The 20,523-nt window shown below is 39.1% G+C and overlaps 1 protein-coding gene across 8 annotated transcripts in view; it reads left to right on the forward strand.

The window, feature by feature from the left end:
* The first annotated feature begins 14,473 nt into the window (after positions 1-14,473).
* The window catches only part of CIT (citron rho-interacting serine/threonine kinase), a 73,709-nt gene continuing 67,659 nt past the window's right edge, over positions 14,474-20,523 (forward strand). For 6 of the 8 annotated variants that reach the window (XM_052795614.1, XM_052795616.1, XM_052795617.1 and 3 more), the window contains exons 1-7: positions 14,475-14,496; positions 14,903-15,028; positions 15,805-15,946; positions 17,228-17,403; positions 18,747-18,848; positions 19,063-19,205; positions 20,142-20,235. In XM_052795614.1, the coding sequence (XP_052651574.1) occupies positions 14,933-15,028; positions 15,805-15,946; positions 17,228-17,403; positions 18,747-18,848; positions 19,063-19,205; positions 20,142-20,235 (753 nt within the window). In that variant the 5' untranslated portion in view covers positions 14,475-14,496; positions 14,903-14,932. Of the gene's footprint in view, positions 14,497-14,902; positions 15,029-15,804; positions 15,947-17,227; positions 17,404-18,746; positions 18,849-19,062; positions 19,206-20,141; positions 20,236-20,523 lie in introns of all 8 variants that reach the window. The other 2 variants (XM_052795619.1, XM_052795621.1) reach the window with 2 other exon arrangements.

Here is a 20,523-nt window from a genome sequence, read left to right on the forward strand (position 1 = left end):
TTTGGCTTGGGGTATTTTGTACAAACAATCCCTACCCTTTCAACAGGTGCAAAGGAATCCTCTTATTTACTAATCCCAAGTGCTGGAAAAAAAATCACAGATCTGAACTGTCACACCGTTAGGAGCCAGACAATCCTGCCCAGGTGAAGGCATCCTGGATATGTGCAGCACAGAAGCTTTCAGAAAGAGCTTTTGCAGCACCCATTACCTATGAGAGGAGCAGCCTTTCATCCCCAGAGCTGTTTCTTCAGTACTTTTCAAGAGCAGGAACAATGATAAACATGTAGGTGGAAAACCATTGAACAGAAGTAATTAAGTTGCTCCTGGTTAGCTGAAGGTCATTCTAAATGGTGGAGGGACCCTGCATTAACATGAGTTAATCAGTGCTATTGCCCAGCATCCTTCTCCTTTTTCATGCTTTCAAACTGTGGTTTCTTTACTTCTGTTTCTTTTAAACAGTTCAGTTACTAAAAAGAGCATTGTTACCTTATACGTGTTCATCTGAAGCCTGAAGTTAAATGCCTGATCTTTTTGGCATCGGGATGCAGAGGCCAGGCAGGGGGCAGGTGGAGTGAGATGTCTACCAGTGTGCGTTCTGGTAACAGGATTGTACTTGGAAACATTCTTGTTTTTCACCTTGCCCATATCAGTTCAAGCTGGAAAAGCCAGGTGTTGCTTCTTAATATTGACTAAATACTAAATTGCTTCGTAATATTTACTGAATACTAGCTCATGAGAAACAGAGTCCTCTGGGTTGAAAGAGGTGTTCAGAAAGAAACCAACACTAAATAAGGAATGAAAGAAGTAACAAAACTTCTTAATATTTAAGTCGGAGCAGTCCAAGTGGCTTCTATTCAAAATGCGCATTCCTCCTGAACAGCTTTGGGAAAGTGAAGTAGTGTCTGTGGATACCACAGGACAGGGCCTGCACAGGGACATCAGCCTTGCCAGGCCCCAGGAAAAGTGGCTCTGCAGGGTGGTCCAGAGCAGGAACCTCTCCTCCTCTTGGCTCTGGAGGACACCTGGAAATCTGTTTTGCTCTGCTGGCCCGGCCACAGGGAACGCTGCAAGTACTAGGAAAAGAGCTTCCAGATGATAATTTGTTTCTCTGTCTGAGTACTGGTGTTTAATTTGGGGGTTGTAATCAACCTTGTTATAAAAATACCCAGGCCTTAATCTCTCCAGAAAAATGAAAATCTTATGTCTTCTCATTCTAGTTGCTGGTTTCTAAATCCTCTTCAGTTTGTCAGCACCTTTCAACTTCACAGAATGGAGAGTTGCCAGATTGGCGTGTCATCTCTCTGGGGTCTGCTGCCCATGTAACAGGTAGCACATTCAAATTCAAAATAACAGACTTTGTAAGAGTGCGGGTCAGCTTCAGCTGGCAGTAAGAGAGATTTGGTTTTTTTACAATGTGGTTGCATATTGCTGTATGAGAACAATTCACAATGAAATAAAACTTGTTATGAGTAATTTCCATTTTAAGTTCATATTTATGTATAAGAGTGTTCAAGAGAAAAAGATCTGACAAATGATAGCTAAGACATACTGTTGAATTATGGGTATTGGTTTCTGTTGTTTAATTACCTGCAGACTGCACTATCCTGCTGGAAAGGCAACTGCAGAACTTCCTATACTACAGTTCAGCTTGCTTTTATTTGGCAAATGTCTTTCTTTAGGATTAAAAAGTAAATTATTTTCCATCATTTATACTGCTCAAAAAAGTAATGCATCTTTTCTTCCCAGCTGGGGAGTTGTATCACAGAAGCACGACTTTGAAAACTTTTTTATTTGTCTGTTTTACTGCTAGCATAAGAACTCCTCTGTACAGCAGTATGCAAAGATCCCTGAATATTACACATGTAGTGTCATCTGCTCTTGGAGAGGCAGCAAACCCAGACTTTTGCAAAAACTACATACCACCTCTTCCTGTACTGTTTGCTTTCCAAGGAGTCCAAAGCTCTTCACAGAAACTATAATGAGGCAAGTCTTGGGGTAACACTGTCCTGTAATCACTGTTCCTCTTTCACACAGGGATGAAGAGAAGCCAAGGCAGTAACTAGCCAACAGTCCCCAATGCCAGGTCATGCACAAATCTCATGTTGAAATTCTGACCTACAGTCTTAACCCTTAGATCTTCAATTTCTCCTCAATAGCCACATCGCAAGAGGAAAACAAAAGAGATCATGTTAGTATCTTTGTGTAATGACTGCACTTTGTTTTTTTGAGACAGACTCCTGAGTATCAAGGAAGGAGATGTTATAACACAGCTGAAGTCACAGATGTGTAACAGTGATGGTATTAAAAGAGCTGAATAGAACATGAGCAAGAGAGAAGGTTGCAGCTCCAAAGAGCTTGAGATCAATACGTAAGACACACGGAAAACATGAAAGTGATTAGTCTTAACTACCAGAAAGGAGAAGGGGAGAGAAATAATCCATATTACAGTAATTTTACTGGTCAGTTTTTAAATCGTGAGGTGAATTGTGCTTGTAACTTAAAAAAGTATTTATTTATTCCTGCTGGGAGGACCTAGTTCACACTAGCTGTAAATGTGTTAGGACAGAAAAATCAAAGTGTTTAACTGCTGCGAGGCACTCTCATCATATCATAATGCCTTTTGAAGTGGTAATTCAATGATTGATCAGAGGACATCTAATTAACTAACTACATTATATGAAAAAAACCAACCATGGAGAAAGTTGTGATACTCTGGGTATCACATTCATCAGAATCTTTGCTCTGCTGCATGGGTGTGCGTGTTCTATGGAAAAGCCAAACCTTCATTCAATATATGACCTAAAAATAAACCTTAAGATTAAAAGTTTCCTTTGTCTTTCTGTCTTGCCTTTCCCATGTTATTGCTTTGCATACTTCTAGACATTTTAGGAAGTGCATAGACCATATTTGTCACTAACATATTCAGCATTCAGTTAAGTGCTTAAACCTAATATTCACCCACACATGATCTATATGGGAGTGAAATTCAGATATGAACATTACCTTGATAAAGTATCTTCTATTCTTGTTTCCCATTTTTAAATTTTGCTTTATAGCATTCCATGCCTGCAGAGGCTAGGCAAGCTCAGTCTCATTGGAAATGTCATTTATGAACATTTAATGCAGCCTCGGTCTGAGTTCACAGTCAACTTCTCCCATGGGGTGTGTGAAAGCAGCATGACCTGCAACGTGACAAACAAGAGATGTGACAAACATGAAGCCAAATATTATTCATTGGGATTGATGAATACTTTGGCACGCTATTGTAAAAGGATATAGAGATCATGTGCATATTTTGCTTACTTGACGGCCTTTCATCTTACATGCAGAGACTGTGATAAAACTCTACAGCAATTCAGGCTCTCCAGCAGAGCTTGGTTTGGCTGATTGCCCTTTCTTACCTGTTGTGCTTTGGACTGTGATTCTTCTCTCTCTCGGAGATCAGGTTGTTTTATAAAGCTTCCAGACCTTTGCCTGACAAGATCATTTAAACCACGTGAAATCAGCCTTGTTGGGCAGGAAGAGAAGAGTCTTCAAAAGTCTTCTTACGTTCATTATTTCAGTGCTGTGGGCTAGCTTGCATTATCTCCCCACATATTTGGGTATCTGGTTTCTTTCAGAAACACTTTACTATTAAAAGAACACCTTAGTTTAAATGAATATAATTTTCGCCTATTTTAATCATCCTCTTTTAAGTTAGTGTCTGATGTAGCCTTATGTGAAGAATTTAATTTTTATATTTCCCCTCACTGTTTTGGTTCAAAGACATTGCATAGATAGATGAATATTGCTTCCCTAAATTTATGTTTAAGTGAAGAAATTTCAGCAAAGGCCAAAAGGGAGGGAAGTAACTACCTTCTAAAGCATTATTGAATATCCTCCCAAAAGAGGCTATATGGCTTTCCCATGCCACACAGTCTGGCCCAGAGCTAGTAATTCTTGCTACTCCCTGGGTCAGTTTTGTGCTGTTCAGTGTCAGTGACAGGTAAGATACATGCTGTGTCAGTTTTACTCCATTTTTTAAATCCAAAAGAATAACTTATATACAAATAACTGAAATATTTATGCGTTTGCCCTTCACACGTTTTTGTTTGTTTAGTGTTTCAGAAGTTACACTGTGGGAAGAAGAAAATGCTTCCACATGAAATGATATGTCTGCAGAGCTCATGAAATATTGTCTTACTCCTCAAAGCACACCAAAACCCCTCTCCTGTGCAGAAGCCTCCCTAGGAACTTGCTGTGGACATGAACGGTAAGTGCACGCTACTGTGATTTTTATTGTGTCTGCACGTGTGTCACCCTTGGTTGCTTTCCTTTTTCTCCTGATGACTTACTAGCTCAGTAAGGTGTAGCATAACTAACCTGAAGTGCTATAGCCATCAGAAATTGGAAAATCATTCAGCAGCACAGTCGGTAGTTAGCCTAAGAGCCTCCCCGCAGCTGATGGGGGAAAAGGCTTGTGGGTGAAGGAAGTTATTTATGGGAGTCATTTGCTCAACTGCTATAGAATTAGGTCTTACAGTTGGAAAGAGAATCTGTAATAAAGGAATCTACATCTTTGGAAAAGTGCCTCACTCTGAGCTTCCAATAATGCTTTGTTTAAAAAGCTGGAGTTTTCTTTGTATTTATAGAAAATTAAACCTGGGGTTCCCCAGTGCTAGCATATGCTCTGGAAATGATCTTCCAGCCTTTTGTGTCTAGTATTTTAGCAAGCTTCTATTTAACTTTGTCTGGCTTTCTGCTACCATTAATTGTATCTATGAGTTCTTAGTCTGTTAAGCTCTTCCTATATCTCAGTTCTTTGGAGAATAAGAGTAATTTGAAATAGTTGGAGAGTGCTGGCTAGGCAAGGGATTGTGTTTATAGAACAGAAACATTATGTTCCTCTTTATTTACAATAATTGTAAATGGAAAATGCATCTATTGTTTGTGTTTCTCTGAAATCACGTATCACTGTTTCAGACACCTGAAGACCCATTATCACCTCCATAATTTTTGTATTGCTTTGTCAATGAGAGAAAATGTCCTTTATTGGCCTATCTCAGAAATACCATCTCATCAATTGAGAACCAGTTTAGAATTCTTTTAATTCAGCAGATCATTAGAATATATATGGCACTTCCAGGGAAAATCAAACTACGTGGAAACAATAAAGACTGGCAGTTATGTCTGATCAACAGTAATAGTCCAGCATCTAGGGAAAAAAATGGTGATGTATTTTTCTTCTGAAGCCTATGAACATTTAACAAAACTGGGTTTTGTATTTTTAGCCCATTACAAAAATAGCAATACTTGGGATTCTTTTGGGGGGGGGAGGGGGGATGGGGGATGGATGGACGACACGGGGAGGGTGAAAAGACAGACAGCTGCAAGGACTTGCAGGAAATTCTGATTCTTTATTTTGTTTGACCTGATTTAACAAGCTTCCTCTGTTGAAATATCATAGTCTATGTTGGGAATTATGTCAGGAAGCACAGTATGTGCAGTGTGGGTGAGTGAGCTTGCATAAACTGTCAATGAAGATCAATTATAGGAATTATTGAATTACACATTAGATAAGAAGCAGATGACTTCTTTTTGCATGCAAGTGCGGTGTTAACTATTTTTGTCTAAATTAATATATAGCCATATAGGCAGTGAAAATCTGTCACTAAGCGTCACAAGCTGCCTAGGCTTATCGATTATTTTTTTCTTTATGATTGAAGTCCTGCAGTCTCGTGGTTTTGGCATGAAGCACTGTACAGATGAAGCGAGAGAGCATCAGTCTACTAACAGTGTACAATTTATATGCAGCTTGGGCAGAAATGGCCCCTTACAAAAGACTTGAGAGGGATGAAAAGAAAAATGTTATTTAGCAGTTGCCATTTTCTGATGTGTTGGTACTCCCGGTTCATGCTGTGGGAGTTGTGTGTCCTGCTCATACCACAGCTGGGCAGTTGACAACAGGGTGGTGAGACAGGCTTGTTCCTGTACCTTCATAGTTTATAAATACCTTGTATCAGCCTGTTTATTGGATCTTTTTGAATGTTGAGATGGCATTTTTGCCCCAAGAAGCTACATATAAGGTGGGAAGACTGGTTCCAGAATAGCCATCCTTTAGCAGACTGTACACAGCTGTTGAACACCACTGCCAGCATTGCCTGTCTGTGCCTCTGGCTCAGTTTGGTGCTGAAGAATCCCAGCTTGGCAAAACAGAAAAACAGTAGGATTTGAAGAGCCCTTTTCAAGAGAGAAACAGCTGTTCTTATTCACAGGAACTAAATAATATATCATCTTTTGATGTTGGGGTACTGAAAGGCATCAGAGTGAAACCCAGGAGAATATAAAGAGGACAAAGGTGCAACAAACTATGCAGCCTGTGTGCAAATACTATTTTATTCCAGCATCCTGTATTCTAAAATGCAAAATCTTTATTTCCTAATATCTGGTCACGGTGGATTGAGTTGATGCAGAACTCGGCCTCCTCCGCTGCTTTTACTGCTGTCTTCTGGAGGACTTTAAGTGGTAGCTGATGTTCTGCTTTAGCAAGGTTGTTAGCAAATAACAATTACTTAGCATAGATTTTTTGTTTGTTTGTTTTTGTCACTTTGAGGTCAGCTATTAGGCTTTTTCTGATTATTGTTTGATATGAAAAGCTGACTTTCTGCTTCATGTTTAAAAGCTTTATGAATTGTAGTATGCACTATGCCCCAACAAGTCTGCACCTCTCCCTTTGTTTCCAAGAAAGTAATTGCTATGAGCTGTTTTAATCCACTGACACAATTCATAAGTGCTGCATCTGATCCATTTCAAAATTTCAGAGTATCAAGGCAAAAGACTCACTGCTCTGAGGAAAACTGGATAGCTGAGTGATGGGAAGAGCAGACAGTAGAAAATATTTTACCTTACTACTTATGTAATTCATTCAATTATAGAGGAATTTGCAACAGTAGAATAAAACCACCTTTTATTAAAAAGCCATTTTTTAAACTTTAAGTTCATCTGCAGTACTTAAAAAACACAGGAAAAAAAGAAAAGTAGCCTTAACCCCTTTTTTTGCAGGAAATGTTTATTCCACAGAAACTCTTTTCCATGGAGTTTCCGTTCCTCTTTCAAGACTTGTATTTTAGTATCCAGCCTTTAGCTAAAAATGGCTAAATACAATTCCTTGGCAGACCATGAACATTGCATCATTGCAACAACCTCCCACCATGCTTTTTTTTTGTTTGAGGAAGAATATACTGGTTTTGTAGTCTTTTCCTTTCAGGTAGGAAAGGAAATTTAAAAGTGTAAGAAAACAATGTGAGCCCCACCAATCACCATCAGGAATGGTGAACAGCGCTCCAGAAAGAGCGATTTGACCATGTAGCAACCTCCAGAGCAGCCAGAAATTGTCATTCAATTCCTATATGAGCATTAAGTTACTTCACTGTTTGTCAGTGTTATCTCTTAATCACTTATCCATCACAATTCTTAACATGGAAAGGCTGTTTAAAAATCAGAATCCCACAATAGTCACTGTAAAATATTTCTTGGCCTCCAAGCAAACAGTATAGAACTAATTCTAGAAGAATTAAATAAAGTAACATGTAGGCTGCCATTGCTGAGTTCTTCAAGACAGGAATGAACACACCCACTCAGAGCAAGAACATCTTAAATCTGTAAAGTACCAAAATCGTGATTCCAAATTAAAAAATAGACAGGCAATCATATCTAAATTACTTTTAGTCTTACCTGGAAGAGTCCTTCTACATTAAAGCTGTCATTGCTTCATCTGATTCTTTTATTTATACTCTGAACAAAGTGCTACTATCGTTCTTTTCTCCCCTATTCATTCTTGCCACCATGCCTATAAGGCTGCAGTGCACAGATTATTGTTTACTGGAACTTTTGGAATAAATCTTCAAAAGAAAAAAGACAGAATTTATTTCAAGTTCAGTCATACGAAGAAGCCAAGTCTACCTCTGTATCTTAATTCACCAGAGTTAGTAAAAAGTTGGGTTTTTTTTAAAGAGAGCTTACATAATTTTAACAGACGTATTTTGTTTATTTTAATACTTAATTTTGATGCTTCAGTCTGACAGTATTTGTTTTACTAAACTGTAGGTAAGAGCGAATGGTTTTATTTTGCTTTTAGATAACAAATCTTGGAACTCTGTAGTACGTTGTAGCTACATCTGTCAGCCAACACTGGGCTGCAGGAAAGCACCTTATACTTCCCAATGACTTCTACAGCAGAGATGACTGGAGCAATTGCCTCAGTGTGTGGATTTGATATGAGCAGGCTCTTCCCAAGTGAATTGTAATTTGCAACTGGCATTGAACTGACCTATTAAAAAAAAAACCAACCCACTAACAAACGTCCCTGTTTCAAAAAGGGGGATGTTTTCCACTCCAGTGGAAAACTGATTTAGTGATGCTTCTCTCCCCAGATGGCTGCCTGCCATTTTGTTACATAGTGTAGTTTCAACATCAATCTAACCTTATTTATTCCAGAAAACTCCAAACAATAACTAGACCTGTTCTCCCCAAAATCACAATGGTATAGCGACATACGAGTATCTTTCAACGCCATCTAGCTAACTCCTAAATTAATTCACATTCTTACACCTTTCTGGAAGTCAGCCAAAGAGATTTATGGGTATGCATGGCTCTGCTACTCATCAATATTGGATAGGGAGATGTCTGTCTGGCACATCTCTCTTTCTGGCTGATCTCAGGGACAGAGATCAACTAAGAGCCTACTACTTATATTAAGACAGAATGAATCTTTTTGGGCACTTTCCCTTGATGATGGTCAGATTTCCAGTTTCCGAATATAGTGCGTGGACAGGATTGAGTCAGACATTCTTTCACCACAAATCAGGATACACAATGTTCTGCAGCCCACAGGAGGGTGAGGAATGCCAAGTTTCTAAATGAAATTCCAACACACGGCAATGAAGCACCAATGACCATCCCACAAGCAAGCAAATTATTGTTGTAGTAAACTAAAGGGTGTCTTTCCTGTGGATTTGTTGATTTAAGGCAAGGAAAAAAGTACTCCTGTGAACATCTAGAATTCATTCGTCCTAAGACCAATGTAAGATTAAATTCTAATAATAAGTTTTAATTGTGCTCTCAAAAGAATTTGGTATCTTCACTATAAAGGTATGTCAGTTCATATCTTCTTTTGGAATCTAGGTAAAATATAATTTGATATGGCCACCTTTTACATGATTACCATATCTAAATTCCAGATTAACTGAGCATTTTGTTATATGCAATTTCCAGATGATAAACTGCACCTGTCCTATTCTAGGTTTTATCTTCTAAAACAGAGTTCAACATTGCCTTCCTTTCCACAACAATAAAAACATGCAAGTAGTTCTTTAGCTACATTCTAAACAAAACAATACGTTTATTATAGTTGCTCAGATACTTTGTCAGTTTTGCTTTAATTAAACCCCTGTAACTTGTTGCTCTGCAACATATAATTCCCATTAAGTCATGACAAATTTAGTTTTCAGCTGCTTCAGGAGATGTTAATGTGAACACATCAATATTCATGTGTCTTGACAGATCGTGAGGTTTAATAAATTGCTTTCTATAAAACAATTTTTTTGGAATCAGGGGTGTTCCTGTGATAGCACAAAGGAAGCCTGCAGATGAGATATATAAAAGATCATTCACTTTTCACTGCATTAGTGAAAATTAAAAGTTAGTGAATTATTTCTCCAGAAAGTAATGAGGTATTTGTTTTAGGATAAATATAAAAAAAATTAATGTGGAAGACAATTAGGATTAAACAAAGCTTCACTTTCATGTGGTTAAATGCTCAGTTCGCACATAAAAATAGTGACCCAATTCAGTTACCATTTCATTTTGGTCACACCAGAAATTTAGCATGATTATGTTTTGGCTTACAGAGAAATTCAACATATGGCTGTATGTTAGGAGAGTTTGGTAAGAAAACATGGGTAGTCACTGAACGGTATGTGCTGGAAGGAGGAATCCTCAGAACTGGGATTAGGTCTGAAGAGCATCACGTGTCTGCATTTTTATAAATAAAGATAGATGATGGCTATGTATCTAATAGGAAGGCTATCATGTGCATTTAAAACACTATTTTAATGGATTTTACTTCTGTAAATGTAAAGAAAATAAAAGCAATGTATAAAAAACTCCGCAGTGAACATTAGCACTTATATAATACTATTATTAGCATATTGCTAATACAAACAAAAAAGGCCTTTAATATTTCAATCAAAATAACCTTGAAGAATATTATCAGATGTAGCTCTGTACCTAACTTCTAGGGGAAGTCTGTGGAAGAAACACCTAACAGCCATTTAGGTCTTTTAAAGTTTCATTTCCTTTCTGCTTATCCTAGGAGAATGATTGCAGAGTGGACTTCTTCCAAAAATTCTGAGGAGGAAATTAAAAATACTGCAGAAGGAAAGACAATATAATTGTTTCCCTGGTGATTATATTTCTTTGCCTTCATATCTTTCTCTGAAAAGGAATTTATTTACCTCTTCCATAATTGTATTCCTGAAGATGTACTGTGCAAGTATTTCTGTCACCTGTAGCATGCATGACTATTACATCTAAGTTGGATATTTTGTGATAGTTTGGGAAGAGAAAGTGGAGAAAAATGTGCCTAGGATCTAAGCAATGGTGAGAGCTACTATTAGCAAGGGTTTATGACAGTATTCAAGTCAGCCAAGTTTAACCCTTTATTTTGATACAGAAGTGGTAACCCAGCTATGATCAGGGTTAGGGCTAGGAAAAAAAAAAATGGAAGAGCTTGGTTTATTATAAGATCTTTTAAATACTGGTGAGTTAAAGAAAGGGATGGAGCTGATAAGGGATAATTCATTTTTTGTTTTCATATGCATATAGATTAGCTATGGTAAAGGCCAGCCATAACATTCAACAAAAGAATCACTGAAGAACAAGATTTATTTCTGGGGTCCACATACTCTGGAAGCCTAGGTTGCAAACTGCTACTAGTCTGCATGAATAGATTAACATTAAAATTTGGAAATGACAGAGCTGAGGAGATTTCCAAGGTAGGACAAAAAGTAGGATTTTTTTGGTCATGCTTAGCTTTTAGAATTGTGATAGCACAAGCCTTTTTTTATTACCTTCTAGCTATATGTAAATCTTAGGAAGTTAGCATCCTGAGAGCAGTCGCGAGTGTCTTGCTGCTCCAAAGATGAAGATATTTAAGAGTGATGCTGCTGTAAATACAGAAGTTCACAGCCAGATGGTGTTAGGGGGGATTTGGCATCTCTCTGCCCATTAAAATATGGCGGTTAGTTTGGATGAGAATCTGAGTGCCAGGTTCTTGGCAAAAAGTTGGCATACCTGCATGCCTGATCCTTTACTTTTACATTTACTTAGTGTCTTAGACCCCGAGCAAGTCTGAAGGGTGTTACAATGACAAGCAATCTTTGGAACACCGTCACCTTGGCGCACTATACAACAGCATGAGGGAGGAGAATTTTGGCCAAGGAAATAAAGGGAAACCCCTACTCTTATAATCAAAAAATGCCAAACAGATGGTAACCAATTCAGTGCATGGCGAGATGTCAAAACATGTTGAGCACCATATTGGGACCTGTTTAGGGAAAATCATAGAGCTATTTATTCTGTTACGCTTTTGAATGATCTATTAATTTAATAGTAGGGAATAAGCCCTTGTTTTGTACAGTTGCAGGTCTGCTGATGATCCTTCAAGTTAAGTGAGGTTATCCACAGGAGTAGCTGTCAAGATCAAGAAGTGATGCATAATTTGACTGTTACAAAGACGAAGAACTAGTGTACTATGATTGCTCTTGATAAAAATATCAGAAGTATGAAGGAATCATCACCTTCACTCTGAAGACTTCAGATCACCAATTTAAAGAAAAACAAAACACGTGTTCTTCTGAAAAGGTATTTATTTTTTTTTTTTACCGGAGACATCAGAAATAGGTACTGAGGTTTTATCACTGAAACTGCACAGCTTTTCTCTCTCCCCTCTACTCCCCCCATCTGCCACTTCAGCTTCTTTTCTTAACGTTTGATAACAGTTCTGGTGCAGCTGTATTTTTATGCTACTATTTCATTTTGCTGGTAGACATTTTTGTTTATGTGAGTCTTTTACACAGCAATAAAGAAGAAAAAACAGTAAGTGATCTTCTACCACATGGCTGCTCCTAGCAAAGTATGTATTTAAGGGCCTTCTTAAAGGGAACTAATCTAACTTGAGCCCCCACCTAAATTACGACGAAAACTGTATCTGTCCCAAACAATGCTTTTAACAGCCAGCTTCCTTGCTTGCAAGCACTCAACAATATGCAAACAAAGGAATCTTTATTTGGAAAAATTAAGTTTTAAACATGAAAATTGTAGCAACTAAACTCATACCATTGTTGAACCTGCTGGGCAGTTGAGAGGCCAGTTATCCAACTGAGGCAGACTTGTTAGCCAAGCAGCTCATCTGGCAGGTCAAATTTGGGATATTGTGTGGGAGACCCAGAGCTAGCATTCATGTTGTAGAAGGGAAAGGGTAGCCTAATGTGGGTGAGATGAAACCTTTAATGGCCCATCTCCTCATCCAGTTTGTGAATCAGCTGTTCTACACCATCCTGCAGAGAAGATGGAAAGAGAATCAGCCACACCTTGTTATTGAACACAATATGGAAATGAGCTATCAGAGAGAACCCAGCTCTTCTGCTTCCCGTTTTCAAAATCTAAACTAATGTACAGATACGGTAATATCCGAAGTGGCATTAGAAACAGTGTGGATATTTAACAGTAATTTTGGCAGCTGAAAGAGGGGGGCTAATGGCATTTGTGCAGGAGAAGGTAAGCTGGAGAAAGGGAAAGGCAAAGGAGCCTGCAGTTCTCCTCTTAGTTTCGATGGCAGACAATGAGACTTGTCCAAAATCTAGGACAGAGTACCCTTAGACATGATAGGGTTCCAAATATCAAGGCAGGATGTGGTATTTTACTAAAATGCACTTGCATAAAAACTGACCAGTTTGTGAAGAGGAAGCTCTTTATTGCACTTCTTTTTAAGAGCTGCTCTCTCCTGTGCAATGCAGTTGTGGATGAGACATAGACAATGACAGTGTGCCGAGTGGAATCCAAAGAGCAAATTGGCATTGCAGGTGGTGGACAATAAATTAGATTTAAAAAACTCTTTCAGATTTAATAACTTGAAAGGAACCCAGCTATGTAAGTTTGAGATAAGAAATACACTGAAAATGTGTCAGTGTTCCTGGGATGGACTGGAAGAGGTGGAAGGAAGCACAGATCTGTAAAATGATTTGTATAAAGTCATAATATAAGTCCATCAGTGCATTACTTTATCAGCTAGATGCCAAGCCAGTATTAGCACAATTAAAATGATTGCTGGATAGCAAAGCATCTTGTTTTATGTCATGATGCAACATGATTATTTTTAAGGAACCCCATCACCTAGATTTCTGTTACCAGCTTAAATCCTGCCAAGACACTCTGTAACAATGAACTGTACTTTGAAATAGCATCCTGTGTTTTGCATAACTGTGATGTTTGCAGATAGCATCAATGCTTCATGCTGATGTTCTCCACTGACATCACTGCACTGATCCATTGTTAAACAAGGTCATGCTGCATTCCACTTAACATTTTGATGGATGGCACGTAAGCGCTTTAGAGGGGATGCCGAGCTGGAACGTTTTCACCAACGCTTCACTTGAAAGCTGACTACCCTATATATGAATAAAATGGCCATACATATCACAAAGACACCCCCCCCCCCCCCCCAATAGGAACATAAAAGTCAAATAAGCATTTTACTGAAGAAAATTTAACGCTTCTGAAAACATTTTTATTTCCCCTCTGGCTGCCCTACCTGGCAGTTAGCAGCTGCCAACTATGACGTCTAGTCTACAGTTGAACTAGCTCCAGTCAGAACTATTAAGAATGAGTCATTTTTGCCTTTTAAGATTTGGCAAAGGGGAAGGGAAAAAAAAAAAAAAAAAAGAGGTAAAATACAGGGCAAGTGGTGTACGCTTTACGGGAACAAACCCGTGAGAGGAGAGCAGAGCAGCACCTCAGCGACAGCACACGGCAGTATCCGACACTCGCCCGGCTGGAGCCTGCGGGGGCCCTGCCCTGCCTTTCCTTTCACCTCCCCGCTTCCCGCCGAGCGGGAACGGCCCTTCGCGGGCTCCCCGCCAGGCCCGGAGCGGAGCGGGGGAAGCCGCACGCCTCCCGGCCCTCCTGCAGCACCGACCCCCGCCTCGGCGGCAGGCAGACCGGACAGACGGCCAACCCGACGGTTAAAACCGTTAACCGCCCGCCCCGCTCGGCGCGGTGACGCACAGCTGACGTCCCCAGGGGCCCCAGCGGCTCCTCTGGGGAGGCTGCGGCTCGTGACGACTGGCGCTTCCGCCAGGCCGGCCTCGGGATTGGCTGAGGCGGGGGGCGCTCGGCGCCCGTCATCGGAAGTGATGGTGGCCGGAACACGCCCTTCGCTCCGTTCAAACCTGGATGGCGGTAAAGCGGGGCGGCAGGTGGGGAGAGCGGCGCGGGGGGTTGTGGGGTGGCGGGAGGCCGGCGTTCGCGCCGGCGGCGCTGAGGGGAGGCCGGGAGCCGCCGCTGCCGCCGCTGCGGGAGCGCGGGCTCCGGCTCCGGCTCCGCCAACCGCGGCCGCCGCCGCTTGGGGGGCTCGGCACCGGCAGGGTTTGTTTTCCGCGGGCAGCCTTTCCCTCTCCCCGCCTGTCCCAACACCACGTTCCTTGCTGTGACAGTCCGGATGCGTTCAAACTCGCTAGTTTTGATAAATTTTGTCTCCAAGGAAATACAAATGTTGCTGAAATCATACCCCCTCCCTATCCCCCTTTTTTATTTAAAGTCACCCGTTCAAATGCCTCTGCTTGAAAGTCCCTGTTCTGTTTTTCAGGTCATCTTTTATACAAGATAATCGGTAAAGATGTTGAAGTTTAAATGCGGTGCCCGAAATCCAGTAGAGGCAGGACCAATGGAGCCCATCAGCAGCCGAATTTCTCGGCTAAATCTGCTCTTTCAGGTAAAGAACGTCTGGCCTGAGATTAGCTGATCTCAGTTTCATCTGTGTCCATACCCAGCATGTCAAAATACAGTTTTGCTTGTTTGTGTGGACGCTAAAAAGCATGCCTGTGTGGTTCTCTGGAGGAGGAGGTAAAAGAAGGGGATGACTTGTTACAGTTCAAAGTGTGTATCTAGTTTGCACAAAGTTCAGTGGATAGTAGCTGGTCGTATGTTCATGTGCATCTGTTAATGTTTTAGCCTGAGTGGATTTTCCCACATCAAGATGGAGTATTGCGTTCTGTGTCCTGTAATCCATGTTTTTTTCATGGGTGATGTAGCTAAGGGTTTGTCATGAGGTGGATTTCCCTAACCAGCTGCTATTTGATCATCTGAGGTTCAGCAGCTTTTCCTTCTAGAGCTCATAATGATACTGATGGCTTAAACTATTGGTACCATGAAAAAACCCACATGGTACAATGTCAAGAAAAAAAGCCAGTAAGATCAGAGTCATCAGTAGGATGTAGATAGTTTCAAGAAAGCTGTGATTTGAACTTTAACAACCTTTAAAGGATTGCTCTGTCTAAAAGTAAAATACCTCTAACAGCTATTACAGACATAGTGAGTGGACATAGTGAGTTGATATATTTACCTCACACTTCGGTATCGTTTGTCCAATTTCTGAAGTAGTGATTTTTAAATGAATAATATATAATCTGCCCTATACATATGTTATTGATTTGAGGCTTTTCATTGTTGTCTGAGACTCCATCTGCTGTTGCATCTTTTTTTTTCCAGGGGAAGCCACTCTTTGTGACTCAACAGCAGATGTCTCCTCTCTCCCGGGAAGGCATCCTTGATTCTTTATTCGTTCTTTTTGAAGAATGCAGAAACCCCACTTTAATGAAAATTAAACATGTTGGCAACTTTGTCAAGAAGTGTAAGTTTGTTTAGACTGATTTTCAGGTGTCATTTTAAAAGGCAGTCCTTAAGAATCTGAATGTTTAGATAATGCTTTAGTTGCTCTGATTCATTAGTGACTGTAACCCAGGACTTTGAGCACTTGACTTTTTGTGGGCAGACCCAACATTGCAAAGGGGATCTTGGCAATCTTAGTAAGGCTTTATTCAGTTCCAAAAAGGTCAAATGCAAGTAGCTTTTGAAGTGCTGTGACTTGAATGTCCATCCTTCTTAGTCTGTACTGTATTTATAGTTGAGGAGACACTTTTCTTAAAAGTGTCCGAGTACTGCATACGGCAAAGGTCCAAGTATGCGCAATAGAAGGATGTCAGAAGTTGAGAGCAGGACAGTGACTAGAGGCATGAGAAAAAAAAAATCCTAGAAAGGAACTTGGTAATCCTTGGCTCTTTCAGCTTGAAGTAATCTTTTGGATTCCATATGTTATCCAAATTTTGCATGTATAACTCATAAATAGTAATTCTGTGCTTCAGAAATATAATTTCTGATGGAGTAAATATTTTACTGAAAATGTACTCAGATTCTTTTTGGGGAAAAGAAACAAAAAGTTTCATCAATTTTTCTATTAAGATATACTAGAAAGCCATTTGGTTAAAAGTAACTTATCATGCTCTCTATAATCATTCCATCCAACAGTTTCTAGATATTACTAGTGGAGAGTAATTTTCTGGTAGTCTGAAGTATTTTTAGAACAATCTACTGTGAGCAATTGATTATCACAGTGCATGCTGGTTGAAACTAGTCAGTGGAAAACTTGAACTGAATATCTGAAATAAATGTCTACGGTTGTTTGTTAGACAATAGACTAGTGCCTCCCACAGGCAGAGGAGAAAACCCTGCCACTTGACTCATAGAACTCGGCTGGGTAAAGCCCTCATATTTAGAGAATACACTTTGTATTGGTAAAGGATGGTTGGAAAGAAATTAGAAACAAAAGAGGCTATCAGCCTATGATGTTATGAATGGGACAGAATTATGGTTGCTATGGGAACTGTCTTAACATTTCCTGATTCTTTTTTATGTACCATATTTCAGTCTTAACCATGCATTAATATAGTCTTTCTCTAGTTCTTATGCATACTGTTTTTTTTAAGAAGCATGTTCTGGAATGATTTAACATTTCTTGAGAGTCTGGAACTAAATTTTTTTTCGTTTGTTTTTTGTTTTATTCCCCATTTTTGATGTTGTGTTTGTTATGAAATGCCAGTTGGCTAATGTAAAAATAAGTATTTTATTTTTATAGATGCAGAGGCTATAGCTGAATTAAGGGAACTGCAACCCAGTGTGAAGGATTTTGAAGTAAAGAGTGTGGTTGGCAGTGGTCACTTTGCAGATGTAAAAGTAGTAAGAGAGAAAGTTACTGGTGATGTATATGCTATGAAGGTGATGAGCAAGGAGTCCTTGTTGGCGCAGGAGCACGTATGTATATTTTTCTGTTATGACAGTAGAATGATAAATTACAATTCGTTGAACATTTCCTTTTTGTCACTACTATTAGAATTAAGTTAAAAGTGTATCTTGAGAAGGATCATCCTACATTTCAGTGAAGTAATATATTTGTGTGTAGTTCTGCTGTGTTTAAAAGCCATTGTCACAGACTATGAATCTGTTGGGTGAGGTGCCATCCAAAACAAAAAATGTCCCTTGTCTTAAAGATCTTACCATCTAATTGTAAGACAAGAAGAAACAGATGAAGAAAATACTGGATCAGTATTGACTGGCTTGATGATGGCTTGAATTTTCAGGCAATCTATTCATTAAGTTTTTTTTTTTTATTTTAAAGAGCGACATAGAATGTCAAGAGTGGGTGTGAAGGCAAACTGTGGTGACTGGATTTTTATGGAGAGCCTCTCACTAGCTTGAGAAATGTGTTACTTGAAAACTTAAAAAAGGGATAATGGAGGTTGTTACCATAGTTTGGTGAGAAACAGAAGTTATTCTTTCACTGACATGAGACGACAAGTAGGACAGAGATACTCCATGAAAGACCTTGTGAATTTATACAGCAATATCTGTATCGGTTGTTCCCAATATCTGGTGCAGTTAGGTTGCTCCTGAGATCCCTTAGCATTGTTTGTGGCTATCATAAATGAAGATAAACTAAAATTACTCTTGTTATGGCATAGGTTGACAAGAAAGCAAAGTGTGATACTACCTTCAATATGACACTTGCTCAGTCTTGTTGAGTGTGGGTCAGTGAAAGTAGGGAATGTTGATCTAAATGAACTTGCAGTATCTCTGTAATTAATTTCTTGTTGTCTGGCTGCACATCTGAATAATTAAATAGTTGCTAGAAGATGATTTCAAGAAAGCCTTGTATTTTAATACCTTACAGTGAATTTATTACTGCATTAGCTGTAAGATGCTACCTCATAATTGCTCTAGCTTCTTTTCTGCTTGTCTGATTCTTTTGAGATTAGTTTTATTTTATTAGGGCCAGTCCAGAAGAGGTCAACTAAGATTGCACTCCAGACTGGTAGATGCTTCACCAGTTTGAAAGGGAAGCTGGCCTTTGCTGCACGGACTATTCAGTTGAAAGCAAGCTAGACAACGGAAGGTGGGAGGGGAACGGAAAAAACAAATGAGTAAAATTACTTTTTTAAAGGTGCAAATCACAAGGAAATAGCATTTAATATTTTCTGTGTAATTTTTGTGTGATGTTTGCCTTTGGCACAGACTCAAATCTTTCTAAAACTAGGGGATTTTAATGTATTCTATCTCGTTTTCACCATGATGTAACTGAACACTTCCTTTTTTTATAGGTGTCATTTTTTGAGGAAGAACGCAGTATATTATCTCAAAGCACCAGTCCATGGATTCCACAGTTACAATATGCATTTCAAGACAAGAAAAATCTGTACTTGGTAATGCCTAGACTTTGTTTCTTTTCTCCTCTATTGAACACTATTGCCACTGTTATGTTGAAGAACAATGTGATGGTTGAAATGCGCTCATCTTCTGTAAATTTTCCTCTGTTACATACCACTGTTTGATATGTGTCTAGCGTAATATGGAGGAGTTGAATGCAATATCTTTTGTATATATGAGCTGTATCTGTTCCTTTAAAATTTTATGTAGGTTATGGAGTATCAGCCTGGAGGGGACTTACTATCGCTCTTAAACCGATATGAGGACCAACTAGATGAGAGTATGGTGCAGTTTTATCTTGCAGAGTTGGTTTTAGCCATTCACAGTGTCCATCAGATGGGTTATGTACATCGGTAGGTAAAGATTGCTTTGCGTTGCACATAATATTTGATCAGTATCATTCCAGAAAAAGCGTTCTGGAATGATGCATTCTTGGTTTTTTTTATATTCCGTCCTCTTTCAGGACAGTATTTCACATGCTGTATCAGAAAAGAAAATTACAAAATTAATCAGACTCCAACTATAATTGTAGCTAAAGGCATTAACTTTGATGTAAAGTTCAAACTAATATCAAGAAAGGATTGTTACGTGTATTTTCTGGAGGCTTAGTAAAAAGAAGCCTTAACGTTGCACTATAAAAAATTAAAATCTTTTCCAGAGATTGTTGCTTTTAGCACTAAGTAGTGTGGGAAATTTGTGTAATTGTTAAAACTTGTTGTGTGCTGATTGGTGAACAGGGCAGTATAGGATGTTGGAGTAGTTAAATATCACAGTGTTTTCTAAAGATCATATCAAGGCTTGAAGGCTGTTACTGTATGCATTTTCAAATCATATTGGTGTTTAATAAATTTATTCCTTTGGAAATGTTATGAAGTATTTTATGTTCCAGGCAGCTGTAGCAGCTGCACTTAGAGCATAGGATGTGGCTTTCTAATGCAAGGTAGCTGCCTGGATTTGAAAGATGTACGGAATAAGCTGTGATGAAATTTGGGAAGAAAGCTATATAATACTTCACTGTAAGTCAGTTACAATGTAGTCAAGGTGCAAAACCACCTTCTCTTTCCATCTTCTGTCAATAATTATTAACTTTGCAGGAAATTAGGGGAACTTTACTACTTTCATGTTTGCTTGGAAACAGAACAACAGTTGGAAATAGGACTCCCACTTGTTAAGATTTTGTGCAACTGAGCACGTAGTTGAGTGTAGCTGAATAGGGTTATCCTGTTATCTAGATGTGACAGTGGGGAATGGTATGGAAAGGATACTGATTGCTTTTTTCTTGCTTACAGAGATATCAAACCAGAGAATATTCTTATTGACCGAACAGGACACATTAAACTGGTGGACTTTGGGTCAGCTGCCAAAATGACAGTAAACAAAATGGTAATAATGTGGATTTAAACTTTGTCTATGGCTTGTTTGGATAGTCCAGTCAAAAAGCGAAAACTAACTTTATATCTGTTCCTTGATTACACTTTGTTCTTCTGCCTTTCTTGTCCAATATGGAATCTGTTCACAGTGATATTTTTCCATTTATGAATGGCTTTTCAAACATGAGCTCAAGTATCTTTTGCAGCTCTCAGTAGATATATATTTGCCTATTAAAATTTTAATACACAAGTAAGGTAAAGGCAGATCTACTTTCTCATGGTGCTGCACTGCAATACAAAA

Source organism: Harpia harpyja, chromosome 9 (genome assembly GCF_026419915.1).
Source record: "Harpia harpyja isolate bHarHar1 chromosome 9, bHarHar1 primary haplotype, whole genome shotgun sequence".
NCBI lineage: Eukaryota > Metazoa > Chordata > Aves > Accipitriformes > Accipitridae > Harpia > Harpia harpyja.